The sequence below is a fragment of the Echiichthys vipera genome (genome assembly GCF_963691815.1).
Source record: "Echiichthys vipera genome assembly, chromosome: 3".
Classification (NCBI taxonomy): domain Eukaryota; kingdom Metazoa; phylum Chordata; class Actinopteri; order Perciformes; family Trachinidae; genus Echiichthys; species Echiichthys vipera.
Window position 1 is genome coordinate 29,392,054 of NC_139828.1, and position 22,273 is coordinate 29,414,326.

Here is a 22,273-nt window from a genome sequence, read left to right on the forward strand (position 1 = left end):
GGCACTCCCTCTCCTTATTTTTTGTATTGCTTGCTCTCTCTCTGTCTCTCTCTCTCTCTGTCTCTTTTTCTCTCTCCCACACACGCTTGTTGAGCCTCCGTTAATGACGGCCTTTTCAACCAGACGGCAGTTTGTAAGAGACTTGACCAGCAGACTTTGCTAAGACTTGATTGGCTGTTGAAACAGGTGACATGTGTTATGTTCTAAAACCAGCTGCTGGTGACTTGACAAGATGAGTCGCAGGAGACAACATCAGCCGGTTTGAGTCCAGTTCACACCGCTGCAACTTTTCCAAGCAACATTCTAAAACAGTTTGGTATTGTCGTGAATCTTTGGTCTGAACTGGGTTTAAGATTGACTTTTAATCCTGAAGTGACCCTGGTAGGAATTCCAGTTGACCTATGCTGAATTAAATGTTTGGAAATAAAAAAGTTTCACTGCTGCAGAAGCTACTGTAGGTCTATTTCTATGGCAATAATTTGTTTTGAATGAAATCTGGGGTAGGCAGTATATTTTTGGCAATGTTTGCGCAAAAAAATCCATAATTATCTTTCATCATATTATAATTCAAGTGTTCTTAGAGAAAAACTAGACTTCTCCACCTCCTCTGGCTCTGTTTTCAGACTGTAGAAAATCTAGTCTGTGACGGGGAGACTTTAACCAATCACAGGTCATCATTCAGAGAGAAAGAGCATTCCTATTGGCTTAGGACAGGGAGGGGAGAGGAAGAGCTGCCAGAAGAGGTCTCACTTGGATACAGAGTTTGGCTTTTTATAGACTGCACCTTGAACATGTATAAAGATGTACTATATGAGAATTGAGATACGTTGCGGCCTCTTTGGCAGTTAGATATAATTGCAGGCGAGCCTGTTCTTTCTATGGAAGAAGAAGAATTCCTTTATTAATCCCGCAAGGGGGAATTCAATTTTTCACTCTGTTATTATATTATTCAGGTTACACACACAAACGAAATACACACACATGCACAAACAGGACCTATATACATGCAATTAATGGAGAGATGTTAGAGCGAGGGGGCTGCCAATGGATCAGCGCCCCGAACAGTTAGGGGTTCGGTGCCTTGCTCAACAGCACCTCAGCAGTGCCAAAGATATGAACTGGCACCTCTCCAGCCACCAGTCTATTCTCGATTCATGGTCCACACAGGGACTCGAACCGGCAACCCTACTTGTTGCAAACAAAGTAAACATTAACTACTAATTAGCATAACACTAAGAAAACAATGAAACTTTAAAGATCCGTTAAATGTAATTTCAAACAAGTTTAGCATTTCCTGTAATATTTTTGTTTCAATATCAGTCTGCTATGTAGTCACGTCCATTAGTTATGAGCTAAACTGTGATGGCAAGATAGTAAGCAGAGGTCAAATGATCGGTTATATATAATATAAATAATATCATCTCTGTCCAGAGCTGAATAGTGTTTTCTAACATTGGTCTTAGTGGTGGAACTGGAAAGAGCCTGGTACTTTCTGAAGTGCTACGTCATGTACAAAGTATCTCTCAAAATATATATATATATTATAATAATAATTAACAAGGATTTTGAGTGTGACAGCAATCCTATGCTTATCCCTGCGTGCTTTGATACGGGCTGAATCAACAAGGAAATAGAAAAGTGCGTGTTTGGGAGGAGACAGAAACTACAGAAACCCCCCAAGGTTAAGTGAGCAGCAGAGTGTGGAACAGGGACTGGGTCAATGTGAGAGCAGGACGGGGACGCCAGCGCGCAGGTGAGACATACACACCAAGTTTGTTTGTGTGCAGTCAGAAACCAGTGGTCCTTAGTGTAGTGTATGAACAGTCAGTGCGGTGATCTGGGGACCTGCTGTTTCTAAATCGTGTTTTACTCCACCAGGGGAGAGGGCACGCGGATCGCACGGTCATCTCTTGACTTTTCATTTCCGTTCCCACAACAGCATGTCCTCGAATCACCCAAAAAAGGGTTAGTTTTGTGCGTTTTTAAACAACTGCTAGAGCTGCTGCCTCCGCGACGAGATGAGATGAGAGATGAGGTTTCAAAGTCAAATCGGTTTATTTAGAACATTATTGATGGATGTTATCAGAAAGAGCAACTCCTCCTGTTTTCCCTAACAACAAGCAACGCAGGCTACAGAACGCATTTCCTCAAACAAAACTATTAACTTTACTTTTTATTAACGGGATATAAGACAACTGCGCAATCTCTTTCGTTTTTTAACATCTGCCGTCACTATGGCAACCGCAGACGCACTCGCCAGTTTACAGTGTCTCGTTAAACCGAAGTTTGATTTTGAAGTTCTCCATCGGCAGTGCACGATTCTGTCAGGGGTTTGAGGTTTTCACTGCGACAGGGTTGCATCTGTGGCTGCTGGTAACGCGACCACATACAAGTCCACTGTACGGGGCTATTTTCAACGTCATTATGTTTTTTTTATTTGAAGAATTCAAAAAATAGGGCGAATTCAATAGGGCTATAGCTTCTAATGCCTTGGTCTAACAACGCGCCTGATTATTTGTCTGCAATCCCTAGGACATGCGCGCACATAGGTGTGGTGTGTGAGCGTTCATGTATGCACGTGCACTAAAAAAATGACTTTTTGGTAAAGTACAATTTATTTAATAAATCTAAGTAAATTATACATAGTAAAAAATAAAATGTAGTGGGAACTAGAATATCTTAAGCCAACATATTAATATATTCACATTTTATTCAGGTGATAAATTCACTGAATATAAAGAGTACATTGTTTTATATATTTACAAATACAATTTAAATTATTTATAGTCACTGCACATTAACTTTAAAATACTAATTCAATTTTACTCTGAAAATCTTTTTACCAGGGATGGGTAATTTCTGGTAAATGTAACCTTTCCTTCTCATATTTGTGACATATCTTGGTAACAGAAGGTCGAAGACACTGAGCAGTGGCACCGTTGGAAAGCCCGTACATGAAAACATGTTCAAGAAATCCACCTCCATCTCTCTACGACCTTCGGTTACCGAGATACGGCAACCTAACCGAGAACTCCCATGATGCATTGCGGGATATATTTTATTTTTTACAATATTTAATACATAATAAACACCAAGAATGATAAATCACTGTGTTGGTATTGATATTATCTATCAGAATTATAATTATAATTATTAAGAAATGTGTCTGTGTCAGTTACCGTGCATTCACACCAAAAGCGATGGAGGCGATTAAATCGCCTGGAACGCGAGTATCGCGTCGCTTGCTCATAATTGTCACATTTTTGATCATCGCTTCATCGCGTCTATCGCAGGAAGTAGCCCAGGCGGCTGGCTAACTGAAGCTAGCCCTGGGCTCAGCCTAATCTGCTGTTGTGCTAAATGGAAGTGATGCTAGTGCTAACCAGAGGTCTGAATTCTTTTAAAAGAACAGAAATAAGCTCTCACAGGAAGTGTATGGCTCTTAAAAGAGTTGTTGTGTTGTAGTGAGATCAGGCCGTCAGTGATTTAACCTCCGTAGCTGTACAGGTTCTGCCCGCTCTCCAGTAGATCAGACCGGGATACGCTTCACTGACGGCTTTCTTTTTCTTCTTCTTCTGGATTTCTTGCAGTCGTCACTGCCACACACAGTTCATAGTTATATCCATTATATTATATCCATAGGAACAGTCTGGTTTCCCCCAAAGACTGCAACAATGGTGGCTTTGGTGAGCTGGAGTGGATCTATCACAGAGAACTTCGATGATGCTTACCGCAATCTCAACCCGGATTGACTGTCGCGGCACAGCTTCACATGATGTTGCTTGAAAAGTTCAAATTTTTCAACTTCAAGCGACACACGCGATGAGGCGATAGATGCGATAGATGCGATGAACGCTTCATCGCATCGCTCTTATCGCTCAGAACGCGTCGCCCGAAGCAACATTGCGTCATTAACATTAATTTTGAATGGTAGCTTGACGATTTCATCGCCTCCAGTGCTTTTGGGTTTGAATGTACGGTTAGTTTTCATACAACTAATTAACTGAACAAAATTTTAATAAAAGTACTAAAATCTACTTATTAACAACAATTTCCTTTCTATAAAAAAAAAATGTTTACTTATTTTATTTAGATAAATATAACTTATAATTTGAGTAGAGTTAATTCACATTTACTCAATTTCTTCACAAATATTATGCTTAAAATGCAAGTACATGAGTGACTTGTTCTGGATTTTCAGCAGTAAAATTTACTTGAAAAAATTGAGTGCAAATTGTAACAAGGATTTTATTAAGTCAATTCTACAAGTTATGTTTTCTCAGTGTGTGGAGCCGTTTCAGGAGCTCCATAAATTGACAATACAGTCATTGTATTCTATAATATAAAGTACAAAGTGCATGGACAAGTAAATCATTGACAGTCTTTGTTTTGATTGTTTTTTTCATCTCTACCAACAGAGATAAGCCACCAGACAAATATAATTCTCAGAGAGGGTTAAAAAAAGAATTCTTAAAACATTTCAAGTCAGTCACTTCCGTTTCTGTCCAACCAACCAACCAACCAACCAACCAACCGAAAAAGCAGGTATGGGACACAAAAATACCAGTATTTGAAAGTGATTTTGCACTGTGGATCATCTAGTGACAGTTCATCCTTCTGCTTTCCAGTGTGAAAATGGTGAATTATAAAGTGACTGTATCCACTGCCGATCACGACAATGCCGGCACTAAAAACAGTGTCTACATTAAGCTGGTGGGCACTGATGGAGAGAGCAAACGCACCTCACTCAAACGCATCAAAGGGGCTTCCTTCATCAAAGGAGCAGTAAGTCTGAAGAATCCCCCTCAACTGCTCAAAAGAATGAGGGGTTCCTTCTTGTGCAGGACAATAGCCCGCCCCATTTGACCAGAGTGTGTAGGTTTTCAACTTGAATAAATCGTTCATCAATATCTAATGTTTGATTTAAGTGTTCCCTTTTGAGCAGTATTTTTCTTGATTTCATGTGACAACCCGATTAACTGATTGATTGAGTGATCTTCTTTTCTTGTAAAAAATGTTCTTAAACCATTTCTTTTATTACTCAAGGTGTCTAGTTTCACTGTGCCTTGCCCAGTCTCCATTGGAAAGCTGGTCCTGATAGAGCTCGACAAACAGCATGGCCTACTGTCCAAAAAAGACTCTTGGTTTCCTGCAAAGGTAGAAGTGGAATCCCCTGATGGAAACGCCTACATCTTCCCCATCTACTGTTGGATCACTGACAACAAGGTGCACAGCTTCAGAGAGGGAACAGGTTTGTGTCATTTTGCTTGTTTGACATTCTGAGCGTTCTTCCTTGACCACCTTGAGACACAAGGGAGAAGGCAAGTTTTGCAAGCTGAATGAGGAGGCTGGAGTATATTCATGCCAACATACAATAAACAATGCATAACCTTGTTGTGGTTCTTTCTTTGAGCTCTGAGAGTCTTTGAAGACAACCATCATCATGGCAGGAACAGTAGGGAGCAGGAGCTGAAGCAGCGAGAGAAAGAATATTGGTGAGAGCTCAGAGCTTATATTTATTTTAACTTTAACAGCCCAAAATCAACCAAATGCAATCTAAACCTCCTCCACTTTTCATAGATTCATGATATATAATGAATCCATATATGAAACCATCATATGACAAAAAGAAAATGCACTATTCTTTAACACATTCAAAACCTATCCAGTTTATCACACTTGCATACCCTACATTAAAACTGTAGATACACTTGCAGAATGTCCAAAGTTCATCACCTTCTCTTTTTTTTTCAGCTGGCACGAGTATGCAGAGGGGATTCCCCACTGCATTAAGGCAGAGAACTTTTTTTCTCTGCCGTCCCACTTCTCCATCACTAAGGACATAGAGCTTGGCTTCACTGTAGTGGCAGGGTAAAGTTAATTTGAATTGTCTTTATTGTCATTGTACCAGTACAACAACATTTACAGTACAATCCCTTAAAGTGCAGACATAATTTAACATTAAAAGCATCAAAAAGAATAGGCTAGACCTTTAAAAGACACATTTAAGACGACAAGCTTACACACCAACACGCACGCACACACACACACACACAACACACACACACACACACACACACACACACACACACACACACACACACACACACACACACACACACACACACACACACACACACACACACACACACAGGCACACTGTAGCAGCTTAAGGAGACAGAACAAAAAACAGTAGACTGCAGAGACCCTGAGCAAAGATCATCATGTACCATCATAGGTAAAGGTATTTGCGGTGTCAAGCACGTTATAGCTTTTGGATAAAAAAGTCTATTAGTCCGAGCATTCAGAGACCTGAAATGTCTGCCCGAGATTCAAAGTGTTGGTGGCCTGGGTGGGACGAATCCCTGAGAATGTTGTTAGCCCAAACACAACGAGAGCTGTACAGTTGTTCCAGGGTGGGGAGTGAGCAACCAATGATCCTTTGGGCCGTGTTAACAACCCTTTGGAGGGCTTTCCAGTCAGCCACTGTGCAGCTGGCAAACCACACACATATGCAGTAGGTCAGGATGCTTTCTATGGAGCAACGATAGATTGACACCAAAAGTTTCTGGGTCAGACTGTTATTCCTGAGAACTCTCAGGAAATACAGTCTCTGTTGTGCTTTCTTGATGGTGGCTGTGGTGTTAATGTTCCAAGTTAAGTCCTCCTGTATGTGCACACCAAGAAATCGGAAATCAGTTTACCTTTCCATCTGCCCCTGTGGGGGCTGTGGAGATGTGGGGGCCTATCTTCACCCTCTCGGAGCGGTCCGACAGGTAGTCCTTGATCCAAAGGCAGACGGAGTTGGATATTCCCAGTTCTAAAATTTTGATCATTAGTCTGTTAGGAATGATGTTAAATGCTGAGCTGAAGTCCACAAATAGGAGAGCTCTCCTGCCGCTCCAGGTGGGACAAAGCAGCATGGAGAGCTGTGGCGATAGCATCCTCTGTGCACCTGTTGGTTCTGTAGGCAAACTGGTGAGGGTCAAACCTGGGTGGGAGATTTGAGATGATGAGTGTACGTACCAGTTTCTCAAAGAACTTCATGATTAGGGTAAGTGCTACTGGACGGTAGTCATTAAGGCTTCTGATGGAAGTCTTTGTTGGTGATGTGCTGAACCCCCTGCCACACCTGCCTGGAGTTGTTGCTCTCAAAGCAGTCCTCAATCCTCTTCTTGTAGTCAGCCTTGGCCTCCCTGATACCTCTCTTCAGGTTGGATCTGGCAGTGCTGTATAGCACTGCATCACCAGCCCTGAGAGCGATATTTCCCTCCCCGAGCAGGCACTGCACTTCTTTTGTCATCCACGGCTTCCTGTTTGGGTAGACCCGGATGCACTTTTCCACAGTTACATTGTCTGTGCAGTATTTTATATAGTCCAAGACAGATGTTGTGTACTGCTAAAGATCTTGGTGTTTAAAGATGTCCCAAATCCGTTTACTCAAAACAGTCCTGAAGCTGTTCAGAAGCACCTTCAGGCCATGTTTTAACAGTTCTGGTTGTGGTAGAATCACTTTTCCTGCGAGGGGTGTATGCTGGTATTAAATGCAGGGTCATGTGGTCTGACTGACCAAGGTGAGGAAGTGGTTTAGCCCTAAAGCCTTGTTTAATGTTGGACTAAACCTTGTCAAGTGTATTGTCTCCCTTGGTAGCACATTTAACATGCTGATGGAGTTTGGGGAGTGCAGTCTTTAAATCTATATGATTAAAGTCCCCAGCAATGATGTGAATAGCCTCAGGAAACGAGTTGGCTGCTGATAGTGTCATATAAATGTCCGAGTGCCACGTTGGCATTAGCATCCGGAGGAATGTACACAGCTGTTAGCATCACAACTTTGAACTCACAGGGCACTTGACAGTTACATACTCCAGATGTGGCGAGCAGTGGCTGTTTATTTTCCTAGTGTCAGTGCACCAGCAGTTGTTAACATAAATGCAAAGCCCCCCTCCACGGCTCTTACCGGAGTCTCTAGTCGTGTCATGCCGGAATGTTGTGCGGCCTGCTAGCTCAATAGCTGTATTCAGAGTGGAAGGATTGAGCCAAGTCTCTGTGATGAGCAGCATGCAGCAATCCTTGTTCGCCAGTGATCTTGCGTTTGTGAGATCCGGCACCTCCATGCTTGAATGGTAATCCAGGTTGAGCCGGGGCGCCTAGCTATATCCATGGGTATTTTGTGCGAGTGAATAAAGTCAGTTGTAACAGACCGCTCGCTGTGTTAACTTATTCCGAAGAGATCCTGACGGCTATAGATGGTGTTTGCTGAACAGGATTTTAACGCGAATAGTATAAATGGACACACTAGTAAATAAACAAAGCGCTGAAAGGGAGAACCCTCAGCCGCTGCGTCTGAACGCGCCGCCATCTTGCCTTCCGAAACCGGAAGGTTTTTTAAAAAAATCTGCTATCTATCTATCTATCTAGTTATGTACCTCCCAAAAGGATTTAGACTTCATAATAAAGTTACTCTTTGCTTTTATTTTCAAGGGAGATTCAGCTGAAACTGGAGGGACTGACTGGTTCCACGGAGAACTGGACTGATATCGATGCAGTCCATCGTGTGTTCCCCTGCAGACACACTGTCATATCAGGTACGATCATGGTTGTTTAATGATACTAATTATATGATGATGATAACCATAATGAACTTTTAGAGTCAAAGCATTTAATTAAACCAAATGAAATCCAAACACAAGATGTAAAACAACAGTACTATCAGTTAAAGAAATTGTACTTGAAATGCACATTTTTTCACTGCATCTTTACATAGCAAATATTTGTTTGCTACATTAATGCTCTGAATGTTGACTACAGTTCCTTTCAGAAAAATCCACCGGGTTGAGCAAGCGCAAAATATAGGCTGAGTCCTTTGAGTCCTCTTTGCTGCATGTCATCCCCTCTCTCTCCTCCTCTCTTCCCTGCCACTCATCAGCTACTCTAATTTCATAAAAAGGAATAAATGCCCTTAATAATGATGTAAATAATGTTAAAATATATATATATTCCATTAGATAAAAGTTGTTTCAACAAGAGTTTTCCCACCTGAGATCACCAGGCAGGGAGTTCCACAGTGACATGTCTAGATTCGCCAGAGCATCTCAAGCAGTGATCCCGTTCATAGTGAGTTAACAGATCACAGATAAAAGCAGGAGCCAGTTGATTCAAGACTTTCAAAACAAGCAGTAAAATCTGTTCTAAAACTCCCAGGTAAGCATGGAAAGGCATGAAGGCTTGGTATGATGTGGCTGCCTCTCCTGCTCAAAACCCTGGCAGCTGAGTTTTGTATAAGTTGCAGTCTCTGAATGTTTCACTTGCTTATATCAGATTAAAGTGGGTTGAAGTCTGGAGGATATAAAACACGGGTGACCTTTTAAAGCTCTGCAGATGAAAGTAATAACCTGAGTCAGAAAAAAACGATCTTAAAGTTCAGTAATAACTAAGTAAACGAGGAGGTAAATGGGGAACAAACGTTTATATCAAAACCACTAAGAATGAGTGTCATATCGAAACATCAGATTCATCAGATCGGATTCAAATGCTAGGTGGTATAGTTCAGTGAGAGGAGCACATGCATCTGTTATTCTGATGATAATAATAATAGTAAGTATAGTGGTTATCTAATAATTCACAGAGGTAGGTTCAGATCCGGCAAACTTAACTAACGTGTCATAGGCAAACAATATCCAGACATTGACCTTGCTTTTTTGACATTTCATTTATTGCTTAGTATCATTTATTGTGAGATATTTATGTAGTTTCTTGCATCCAGGTGCATCATTCATCACACAGCTAGCTTTAGTCACGCTCGTAAACGCCACAGTCAGAAATCTGTTTGTGTCACCTGGCACGGAACACACTTGGCTGCATTACCGCTCCCTGTATTAATGCAGTCCCATTAGCTTTCACCACCACACAGTGTGCAAACAAGTTTATTACAACAAAATAAGGCAAACAAATAAATACATCAATGGCTCTTATAGTAATTATAATAATCATAATAATAATAATAACTAGTAGTGGTAGTAGTTTACATTCAACTATGTTCATTTGGATATTCAATTGTATTTCATTGTGCTACCTGAAGAAATATATCAATGAATACATTTTTAGTCCAAAGGTAGACCAGAAGTTCTAATGGATACTGAATATTCTATTGGCTTTTTTACTTTTCATGTTTAATGGGGAAAAAAACGTGTCTGAGTGAAACGTGTGTATCTATGTAGAGTTTCCTACTTTTAGGCTTTGCTGATGAGAAAACTGGGTTTAATCAGATATAATAAAGGGTGACTTTGAAACGACTAAAAGCAGTTTCCCATCAAGACGTTGAATTCTGTGTATTTGGCTTTTTCATATACCATTACATTAAAAACAACATACACTTCACTTTGAACATGATGGCACACACACAATAGGCCCACATACCCTAAACCAAATATATCAAGGCACTTAGGATTTAGAATCAGAATCAGGATAAAAGGCATCATCTGCTCTCATACTCAATGACTCTATGAAATCCGATCTGACACTAATCACAAAACTGAGTAAAAATGAAACTGAGTAAAAATGAAACTAAAAGTTCACTTCATGGTCAAAGGAAATTCCTCCCCCTCCAAGAATTTGCTGAATGAGTGCCAGATCCAAAACAGTGTACTTCCCCTTCACTTTTCATGTAAGTTTACCCACAGTCAGAGATGCAACAAGCCGACAACCCAAGTAAAGTATACGGAGATCTATTAACTGATCTCCATATACTGAAGCAGTTTATAGTTAGGACTTGTAAACTAATATCCTTTCATTCTTCATGTAATTCATGTAATTCCTTTGTCGAGATCTGAGCACCAAGCCTACCTTTTATACTTTGAACTTTTAAACTTTATTCATCCCGAGGGGGAAATTATTTTACAACACAGGGAACAAGTTCAGAACAAGTGAAATATCTGACCCTGAACAGATGAAAACATGAAGTATTTATAAGGCGACTCATTCGTCGATCAGACCTCTCACATGATTTTTCTAGACACAGCAGATGATACTACAAGAAATGGAGCAGTTTAACTGAGCTGGTTTGGGCTGGTCGGTGGTTTCACATGTGGTTTCACATGTGGTTTCACACAGCCAATCATAGGCAAGTGAAAGTACCCCAAAGTATGATGAACACATAAAATATGGATAAATGGTTATCTTATCAAAGTCAAAGTCAAAGTCAGCTTTATTATCCATTCTTCACATTAACAAGACATACAAGGAATCGAAATTGCGTTTCTCACTATCCCATGAGTAGACTAGACAAGACAAAGACAAAGACGAGACAGATCCAAAACAGTGTATTACTTGTAAAGGGTGACTTTGAAACAACTATAAGCAGTTTCCCATTGAGACTTTGAATTCTGTGTATTTCATATACAGTTACATAAAAAACAACATACACTTCACTTTGAACATGAAGGCACACACACAACCTAACCTAAACCAAATGTATCAAGGCACTTAGGATTTAGAATCAGAATCAGGATAAAAGGCATAATCTGCTCTCATACTCGATGACTCTATGAAATCAGATCTGACACTAATCACAAAAACTGAGTAAAAATGAAACTAAAAGTTCACCCCAAATTGGGGGAGGGGGAGGCCCTCCAAGAATTTAATGAATGAGTCCCGGATCCAAAACAGTGTACTTCCCCTTCACTTTTCATGTAAGTTTCTCCACAATCAGAGATGCAACATGCCACAGTTTAAACTGAGTGTTTATAGTTTGGACTTGACAATGTAAACTAATATCCTGTCATTCTTCATGTAATTCCTATGACGAGATCTGAGCACCAAGCATACCTTTTATCCTTTGAAGATTCCTTTGCTGTGACTACAATAATTAGATCAAATTTGGAGATTTGTCCACTTGCCTTATGATGACTCAGGACTGTCTTTTCCAATGTGTTAAGATTTGGCAGACTCAAAGAGTTTTGTGTCTTTGCTATCAAGTTTCTAATAAGCAGATACTACAAAACAGAATAATTAATGCATCTTTAAATCCATGAAATTAACAATCAATCAATTAAACTTTATTTATTCCCGGGTGGGGGAATTCTTTTACAACACAGTAGACAAGTTCAGAACAGGTAAAATATCCTTTGTATCATCCCATATATGATATGGATGTAAACAATTTGATGTTTCAGTAGATTAGTAGTGTGTCTTTTTTTTTTGTGCAAAATGATTGATTGCAGCAGGTCTATATGTGCAATTTGCATAGTCATTTTCTGTGTGTCTGTTATGAGTTGAGGATGTCTCTTGGAGGGCGGATTTTTATCTTCCTGGCGCCCTGCTAGGTCGGGCTAAGGGTAGAGAGGGGAGAGAGTTCAGCAGCCTAACAGCCTAGTGGATCAAGCTGTTAATGAGTCTAGTGGTGCCAGAGTGGAGGCTCCTGTACCTCTTTCTAGTGGGCAGGAGGCTGAACAGTTTGTGTGTGGGATTGCTTGGATCACTCACTATTGTGACCGCTTTATGGATGAGGCGGGTGGTGTACAAGTCTTTGAGGGATGAGAGTGGGGCACCAACCATTTTCCCCGCTGTATTCACTATGCGCTCCAGGGCTCTTGTGTCATTCTCAGTGCAGCTCCCGCCCCAATGATGCTCTCAATGGTGCCTCTGTAGAATGTCGTCAGGATGGGTGGTGGAGCACTTGCCCATTTGAGTTTCCGCAGGAAGTAGAGGCGCTGTTGTGCCTTCTTTGCCAGTGATGTAGTCTTTGTAGTCCATATCAGGTCCTCACTGATGTGCACCCCCAGGAAATTGGTGCTACGCACTCTCTCCACAGCAGCATCGTCGATGGTTAGTGGTGGGTGGTCGGTGTGGCCTCTCTGGAAGTTAACAACAATCTCCTCTGTCTTGCTGACATTTGGCAGGAGGTTGTTGTTCCTACACCACGTGGTCAGAGGGTCTACCTCTTTCCTTTAGTGTGTCTCGTTGCCCTTGGTGATGAGACCCACCAGATTTGTGTCATCTGCAAACTTTATGAGGTGATTCGAGCTGTAAGTTGGTGTGCAGTCATGCATCAATAGGGTGAAGAGCAGAGGACTGAGCATGCAGCCTTGTGGGGCCCCCCATGCTCAGGGTGATGGTGCCAGAGGTGTTGTTCCTAACACGTACTGCTTGTTGCAGCCAGTTGCAGAGTGAAGTGTTGAGGCCCAGCTTGTCCAGTTTGCAGATGAGCTGTTGTGGTATTATGGTATTGAATGCTGAACTGAAGTCTATGAACAGCATTCTCACATATGTTCTCCAGGTGGGTGAGGGCCGGGTGGAGGGCAGAGCAAATTGCGACCTCTGTGGATCGTCCAAGGTGGGGGCGAGGATGGACTTGATGTGTGACTGGACTAGCCGTTCGAAGCTCTTCATGATGATGGGTGTCAGTGCCACAGGACAGTATATGGTATAATGGTGGTGGCTTTGAAACATGATAGGACAAAGGCTTGCTTCAAGGAGGTATCCGTGAAGACATCCTTCAGTTCCTCTGCACAGTCTTTCAGCACCCTACCAGGGATGTTGTCTTGGCATGTTGGTTTCCGGGCATTGATGGTAGAAAATGTCCCCTTTACGCTGGTGGCAGATAGGCACGGAGTCTGGTCATGGGGAGGTGTTGGGGTTTTCTGTGGGCGAGTGTTGTTTTGTGCATCGAAGCGTGCAAAGAAGCTGTTCAGGTTGTTGAGCAGAGAGATGTCACTATCGCAGCTCTTTGGTGCGGGCTTGTAGTCCGTGATAGCTTGAATGCCTTGCCATAGGCTCTGTGCATTTTTGCTGTCATTGAAGTGGGGTGTTATTCTGTGTGTGTGATCCTGTTTTGCTTTTCTGATGCCCCGGGAAAGATTGGTTCTTGCTGTTCACAAGCCAGATTCGTCTCCAGCTCTAAAGGCCTTGTCTCTGGCTTCAACAGCCTGTGGACATCCACCATCAACCATGGCTTCTGGTTTGCCCGAGTGACAATGTCCTTGGTGTGGGTCATATCATCAGTACATTCGGCTATATAGGAGGTCACAGTGTTTGTGTACTCCTCAAATGTCTGTGTTGTTGTTGTAAGTGGCTGTCTGTTTGAACATCTCCCAGTTCAAATGTACCACTTAGTCAGGAGTCTTATACATTAGCTTTGCATAATATGAGTACAAATTGTGTTTTTCCATTACATTAAACTCTCTTCTTTTTCCAGAATATGTCAGTAAACATTGGAAGGAGGACAGCTTTTTCAGCTACCAGTTTCTAAATGGTGTCAACCCCATGTTGATCCGACGTTGTACAGCTCTACCCGATAACTTTCCGGTCACTGACAACATGGTCTTCCCCAATGGTCAGAGTGGCTTGGCAGAAGAAATGAAGGTGATATTTTTTAATTTACCTTGATTTACCTTGATTGATCTGAGTATTTGAAAAAAATCACATTTTGCTCTATGGTATGTTACATTGGGAATTGCACGTCGCAGTTGCATGTTCACTTAATATATGTAATATCTAAACAGTTTGCATGTGAGTCAAATCATTTCTTATCCCAACTAACATTTCAAACAGAAAGGCAACATATTCCTGTGTGACTATAAGTGTCTGGATGGACTGAAAGCAAACACTATCAGTGGGAAGAAGCAGTTCTTGACAGCTCCTCTCATCCTGCTCCACCTAACGCCCGATGATAAGCTGATGCCGATTGCTATTCAGGTGAGATGAGCAAATACTGTATAGCTAAAAGTAAAGATAGAAGTTCAAGTATTTATTAAGGCAACTATCATTTCAAACCTTAGGATGTCCGATTCTACACTGTAGGCTGAGACTTTTCTATTTGTGGCTGCTTTCAGTAAACTGCTCTGTAACTTCTCTAACTGTAACCATCTTCTATATGTCTTAAATTACCTTTTATGTGTTTTAAATTATTAATGTTTTATGTGAAGCACTTTGAATTACCTTGTTGGTGAATTGTGTAATACAAATAAACTTGCCTTGCCTTATATATAATATGAAATATCCATAAAATGTATCACTTAGCCAGGAGTATCGGAGCATATTAAACCTATAGTAAATGTTCTTAAACGTTATTGAGGTACTGGTAATGGATGGAATGACTTGAATTAACTACATCCCCCTTCCTTCTCCTGCAGCTGAAACAGACTCCAGCAGTTGACAACCCCATCTTCTTACCTACTGATTCTGAGTATGACTGGTTGATGGCCAAGATTTTTGTGAGAAGTGCAGATTTCAGTGTGCATCAACTCGATTTTCACCTGCTGCGCACTCATATGATGGCTGAAGTGTTTGCAGTGTCACTGCTGCGCAACATGCCCATGATGCATCCACTGTACAAGGTAACTGAATTTAATATGGAAAAAAAATGTATTCAACTTGCTGATTTTTGCATGTTATGTTTTAGTTTGTTCATATTTGCATGTATTTCACAGTGCAGAATGTTAAAGTATCATTCATCTAGATTCTTTGCCACTAGTGCACCGCCTGTTGAAAATGTGCCTGTTGGGAACGGCAGGTTGCTTGGCCTCCAGAATTGCTGACACTTGACACTGCACTTCCTGAGTAATACACCTGTGATGGCACACTTCCTCCTTCTGTCCCCTAGCAACACTAGAGTATCATTTATTAACAGCTAGATATTTAGGACCAGGCTATTTCTCAGGGAAAAAAGCATTCCTTGAAATGTTTGAGTTTAATAGAATGTAACATTCCCAGTCTCTCTTTCTTCATCTGTTCCTTCCTCCACTAGTTACTATAGAGATTCTGATTACTATAAAAAAAATAGAAATCAACTAATACCTTTTGATGTAATATTATAGGTTAAACTACCCAGCATATGTATATGACATAATTAAAATATGCTCTTCCTTTACCAGCTGCAACATTAAAGTGATTCACACATTAATGCATCACTAATTTGAATTCAATAATATTATATGTAGTTTATACAGTATACATATATGCCATTCTGCATAATGAGTACTTTTACTTTCGGTACTTTAAGTATAATTTGATTCTAATACTTTTGTACTTTTACTTGAGAACAATTTTAAAAGCAGTACTTTTAGTATTGTTCAATATAGCCCAGTATTGTTACATTTACTTGAGTAAAAGATCTAAGTACTTTTTCCAACACTGAGTCTGACCATTACACACACACACACACACACACACACACACACACACACACATTAAATATGTTTCACATCTAACTGGTTCCCAAGAAATACACCCCCCAAGTCTGAAGTAGATCGGATGGATGGTTGATGAGAAATGAAAATTATTGACACACAAACACAGACTCACAGAGATTCCTGCATTATAGATGAATCCGGCGCCCTCCACTATGCACATGCTTGAAAGGGAGCTGTCATTAGAGGTGTACCTTTTCTACTTTTTATGCAGCATTACTTTTGACAACGATGTTTTGGAAGTCGGGCAGAATTGGAATTCTCTGCTGCTCCAACAGCAGTGGAAAACTTCAACTTTGGAAAAAAACTGAATGTGAACTACACAAACCTTTACCTCATGAAGAGTACCCCTGTCTGAGGCCGTACAGTCTACATCATTTCCTTGGGCATGCAGATGTTCGCCAGAAGTGGATCAAGAATATTAACAGAGGGGACTGTTCCCAACTGCACGCTAAGTTTTGGTTAACACTGTTTAGCTTAACACAGTGAAAAAGTAATGTCAGCTAAGCTAACACTGCTTAGCTAGCTCACGTTAGACGCCTATATCAAGGCTGCCATGGTTGCACAGAGTAAATTAACTCAATGTGGTGTTATTGTGAAATATAACATAAGTTGCTCTAACTAGGGACAACTAATGACCACAATGTAAACATCAAGGTACATAATTAAAATCCCTCTTCATGAGGTAAAGGTTTGTGTAGTTCGCAATCAGTTTTTTTTCCCAAGTTGAAGTTTCCCACTGCTGTTGGAGCAGCAGAGAACTGCACAGGTTTTTCCCGACTTCCGAGATATCGTTGTCAAAAGTAATGCTGCATAAAAAATAAAGGTGAAAGTAGAAAAGGTACACTTCTTATGACAGCTCCCATTCAATCGTGCGTATACTGGAGGGAGACGCCACCGCAGCAATGGTGACTAGTTCACTTCCGGTACTTTGCCTGGTTCGTCTATAGTTAGATGTAATTGTTTCTAACAGTTCCCACTTTTCCTCAGCTCCTCGTCCCTCACACTCGCGACACTCTTGAAATCAACTACTTAGCTCGACATCGTCTGATATCTAACGATGGAGCTTTCACAAAGGTACGAAAAGACCAACATGCTCAGTAGAACTTTACCTAAACAATGTTTGTTTTTTTCAATATCATAGATGTTATTTGTCTCCCACTATATTCTCTACATATTTGACTGTTCCCTAGTTTGCAGGTTGCGGTGGAGATGGTTTATTCACCCTCTTGAGAAGATCACTGTCCTCAATGACCTACAGCTCCCTCTGCATACCAGATGACATTGCTGAGCGTGGGCTTGAGGCTGTGCCCAACTTCTACTACAGGGATGATGGACTCAAGCTTTGGAATATCATCCACAGGTAGTACAGGTGTCAGGTGACGGAAATAAAAGCCAGATCCTGCCTTTTCTACTACCTAGCTTTTGTTCTTTTATGTAACACAGTTGGTTTTCTCATAAAGAGAGAGAGATATTTTATTACATTATTGGATTTATTTCCAAAATTAGACCCTATGTATTAGGGTTAGGGTTAAAAAGCATTCCCAATCTGTCACACTGTGTGATAAATCTCAAATGTGGGAAGATATGGCTGTGGGAACATAGGGCTGTGGGAACATAAGGTTGTGGGAACATAGGGCTGTGGGAACATAAGGCTGTGAGAACATAAGGCAAGACACTGAATTCGAATTGCTCCTCTTGCTGCGCATCGGTGTGTAGATGTGGTGTGAGTGGTTAGATTAAATGGTATGTATGTATGTCCGCTGCCATCTGTGTGAATGGATGAATGTGACAAGTAGTGTGAAAGCGCCTTGAGTAGTCAGAAGACTGGAAATTTACCATTTACTCATGCAAAGAGATTGTTATCTAGCGAAAGTAGCAAAATACCTTTGAGTGAATAACATTACCTAGCTTATTTATCCAGACTCATCCGGTAAATTAGCTAACGTTAGCTAGCTGTTTTCAAAAGTTACAAAGCAACCAAAGCCAGATAATTGCAGCATAGTTGCAGCTAACTGGCTAACCTTAGCTTGCTTGCTCCCTGACCAGGTACAACCTGAAATAGAATCAAACTTATTCTGTAGGAAACACTGAGGTTATTTAATTAGAATGACATGGCATGAAAAAACATGAACAAAACTTAACCAAAAACTTAGCAAACATAGAAGAAGTATCTCTAAGAAACAATAATTGTAGTAAATATAGAAAGAATACGAACAACATAAACAGAGGGAAATATTAAAAATAAAAAAAACAGGAACAAAATATACAATATTTTCACACTAAGGCACAGAGTAAAAATATTACAATTGCACATTGAGATTGAATTCACCTGAGCTAAGTATTTTACACTGTGAAGTGAACCCAGTTGGTGAATATTATAGTGCAGTTATTGTCATGTGTTTTTCCATTATTATGCTGGTTGTTCTTGACTGGTCTTGAAGAAACATCAAATTGATCAACTGTATATTAAGTTGAAATTGACTTTGGATTATTTTCAAATGTATATTTAATTTTTTTCTACTTTTGTTAATTCATTTTTTTAATTGTTCCTTCAAAATAAAGAAAGGAAGGAAGGAATATCAACAGTGCTGGATGAAAATAAAACAACAACTCGCATAGTGATGTCCAAATGAAGCTTCATGAACCATTTTCTTTGTTGTTTGAGTCCACTAGATGGAGCTCTCTGTTCAACAAAGGGTTGAAAACACACTGCTTCACAACTAATGCTTCATGAAGCTTCATTTGGACATCACTACTCCCATGTTCCCACACTATTTCACAAAATAATCAAAACGCTTGTCATTTGTTGTGAGACCCCTTGTGGCAGAAAACTACATATTGTACATTTGGTTGTATTATACACTTTGTTGAATATTGCCAAAAAAATGTTAAAAGAACAGGCATTCAATTGTCTTACAAAAGAGTGTCTTACTACTGCACTGTGTATTACTACTACTACTACAGTGTGTATGAAAAAGGAATAATCCACCAAGGACTGTGTTTTACATGTTACTTATCCTCCAGGTTTGTGCAGGGAATGGTCAGCTTCTACTATAAGAATGATGCTGAGGTCCAGAAAGACTATGAACTGCAGAAGTGGATTTCAGACATTTTTGAACATGGATTCCTTGCACACACATCCACAGGTGGGCTTTAAATAAAAGCTCCATACTTATGATGATAAATGATGTTACATGTGCACAAAATATAATATATTACATGATCATAATGCAAAAAATGATGTGATAATAGTAATGCAGTTTATCCCCTCTAATTTTCAGGAATTCCCCAGAGCTTCACTACAGTGGCTGAGTTGGCCAAGTTTGTTACCATGGTGATCTTCACTTGCTCAGGACAGCACTCAGCTGTGAACACTGGACAGGTGAAGCCTCTAAATTTATCAGGATGATCAATTATAACGTTGCTATTTTACTCATTTTTTTTCTGAATTGGAGTGAGATGGAGGGAATAAATAACAGTCTAGAGACATGCCAGCAGGATTGTGAGGCTGCACAAGACACTGATGTCTTGAGCTAAATAAACTGCTAACACACTTACAATGACAATGGTATGCAGGTTTTTAAGAGCTATAATGTTTATTAAGATTACAATATTAGTTTACCATTTTAGCATGTCAACACTGGCTAACACAAAGTACAGCCGAGGCTGATGGGAATTAGTTCTGCGGCAGTGACAATGGCTCTGCAAGGGAAGCTCAGCTTCCCCTAAAATGTCGCTCAGCTTCTACTGACTTCAATGGGGAAGCGTAGAGCGGGTTGTTCCACTGCAGCAAAACTAGACGCTCATTGGATAAATGCTGGGCTTTGTCCCGCCCATCAGACGCTCAGCGTCTCTGGGGGTCTATGGGACAGTGGGCTGGCCCGGACGCTCGGCTTCTGTATGTTGATTGGATGAGCTGTCTGAGGCGGAATCCTTTTTTGATTGACAGCTAAATGAGTGTGTGAGCCTCCCTGCTCACAGGACAGACAGAAAATGAGACACACAGCGTTGTCAGCGGTTAGCTGTTTATTTTCCGCTTCTTCTCTCCCCCCCCAAACGTGACTCAACGTCTTTCTCGTGTACGGACGAGCGGCCGTCCCTCTGACGGCCGTGGTCCGGTGTTTGCTGCCTCCTTGATTGGTCCCGCTCTGGTCCTCCCCTAGGACCCAGTCTACTGCAAGAGACAGAACCAGGTTACAACCGTGCTTATATAGCTGACTGATTACCTGATTCTGTCCAGCTGTCTGATCACCGGCCGAGCCACTCCTCCCTCTCCTCCAGCAGTCGACACCTTAACCACACCCCACTGCCACATACCCCCACCGCCCGACTTAGGCCGGGATCCCACCGGCCGCAAGCCCACTCCCCCCCCCCTCCGCGGAGCGGGAGAGAAAGTCAGCCACGACCATGCGGTTACCCGGCCTATGGATCACCTTGAACCGGAACGGCTGTAATGCCAGATACCAGCGGGTGATCCGCGCGTTGGCATCTTTCATGCGGTGGAGCCATTGGAGCGGGGCATGGTCCGACCAGAGGGTGAATGAGCGCCCCAGGAGGTAGTAGCGGAGGGCCCCGACCGCCCACCGTATGGCGAGGCACTCCTTTTCCACCGTACTGTAGTTCACCTCCCGCTGGGCCAGCTTTCGGCTAATGTACAGTACGGGGCGGTCGATCCCCTCCACCTCCTGGGACAAAACGGCCCCCAGCCCACTGTTCGAGGCATCGGTCTGCAGGACGAAAGGGAGAGAAAAGTTAGGGGTGTACAAGAGTGGCTCCCCACAGAGGGCTCGCTTCACCCTCTCAAACGCCAGCTGACACGGCTCCGTCCACTGGACCGGATCTGAGGCACCCTTTCGGGTCAGGTCGGTGAGGGGGCTGGTCAGCTCCGAAAAGGCTGGAATGAACCTCCTATAGTAACCGGCCAGCCCCAGAAACCTCCTGACCTCCTTTTTTGTCTTGGGTGTCGGGCAGGCCGCCACTGCTGCGGTCTTTTGCACCTGTGGCCGCACCTGCCCGCCCCCCAAGTGGTACCCCAAATACCGTACCTCCCTCCGTCCAACCGCACACTTCTTCGGGTTGGCCGTGAGCCCCGCCTTCCTCAGAGACTCGAGCACCGCCCCCACCTGCTGCATATGCTGCTCCCAGGACTCACTGTGAATGATTACATCATCCAAGTAGGCCGCAGCATATGCAGAGTGAGGCCGCAGTACCCGGTCCATGAGGCGCTGGAAAGTAGCTGGGGCCCCGAACAGCCCGAACGGAAGTGTGACAAACTGGTACAAACCGTACGGAGTGGAGAAGGCCGTCTTTTCCCTGGACTCCGGCGACAGGGGAATCTGCCAGTAGCCCTTGGTCAGATCCAGTGTCGTGAAAAAGCGAGCCGTGCCCAGCCGATCCAGGAGTTCGTCGACCCGGGGCATTGGGTAGGCATCGAATTTGGACACCTCATTGACCCTGCGATAGTCCACACAGAACCGTATTGACCCATCAGACTTGCGAACCAGCACAATGGGGCAACACCAGTCACTGTTGGACTCTTCTATTACCCCCATCTCCAACATGGCCTGAAGCTCTGCCAGAACCATTTTCCTCTTGTGTTCTGGCAGCCGATAGGGTCGTGAACGCACGGTCACCCCTGGGGGTGTTTCTATGTGGTGGTGTATGAGGCTTGTGCGTCCTGGCAGGGGCGAGAACACATCCGCAAAACGCTGCTGCAACGAGGCCACATCTGCTACCTGGCTCGGTGAGAGATGGTCATCAAAGGGGACCGGCGCTGAATAGTTCGAGTTTTCCACCTCCGGCCCCAACTCATCTCTCTCGATCACCGTAGTAGCCAGAGAAACAGCAGTCACCTCCCTCCAGGCTTTAAGAAGGTTGAGGTGGTAAACCTGTGTGGCTCCGCCCCTGTCTGAACGCACAACCTCATAGTCAACATCCCCCACTCGCCGTGTGACCACAAAGGGCCCTTGCCACTTGGCGAGCAATTTGGAGCTAGATGATGGTAGCAATACAAGCACTTTATCTCCCGGTGAAAACTGTCTAAGTTTTGCCCCTCTGTTGTACAGACGCTGTTGACGTTCCTG

General features: G+C 42.3%; 1 protein-coding gene across 1 annotated transcript in view; it reads left to right on the plus strand.

The window, feature by feature from the left end:
• The window catches only part of LOC310945403 (polyunsaturated fatty acid lipoxygenase ALOX15B-like), a gene marked incomplete at its 5' end in the record, with an annotated part of 32,108 nt that overhangs the window by 5,248 nt on the left and 4,587 nt on the right, over window positions 1-22,273 (plus strand). Inside the window, 12 exons of the mRNA XM_083911483.1 lie at window positions 4,629-4,785; window positions 5,047-5,251; window positions 5,414-5,495; window positions 5,755-5,871; window positions 8,485-8,588; window positions 14,195-14,361; window positions 14,551-14,694; window positions 15,132-15,335; window positions 17,178-17,264; window positions 17,381-17,550; window positions 19,215-19,336; window positions 19,472-19,572. Of these exons, the coding sequence (XP_083767609.1) occupies window positions 4,629-4,785; window positions 5,047-5,251; window positions 5,414-5,495; window positions 5,755-5,871; window positions 8,485-8,588; window positions 14,195-14,361; window positions 14,551-14,694; window positions 15,132-15,335; window positions 17,178-17,264; window positions 17,381-17,550; window positions 19,215-19,336; window positions 19,472-19,572 (1,660 nt within the window). The remainder of the gene's footprint in view (window positions 1-4,628; window positions 4,786-5,046; window positions 5,252-5,413; window positions 5,496-5,754; window positions 5,872-8,484; window positions 8,589-14,194; window positions 14,362-14,550; window positions 14,695-15,131; window positions 15,336-17,177; window positions 17,265-17,380; window positions 17,551-19,214; window positions 19,337-19,471; window positions 19,573-22,273) is intronic.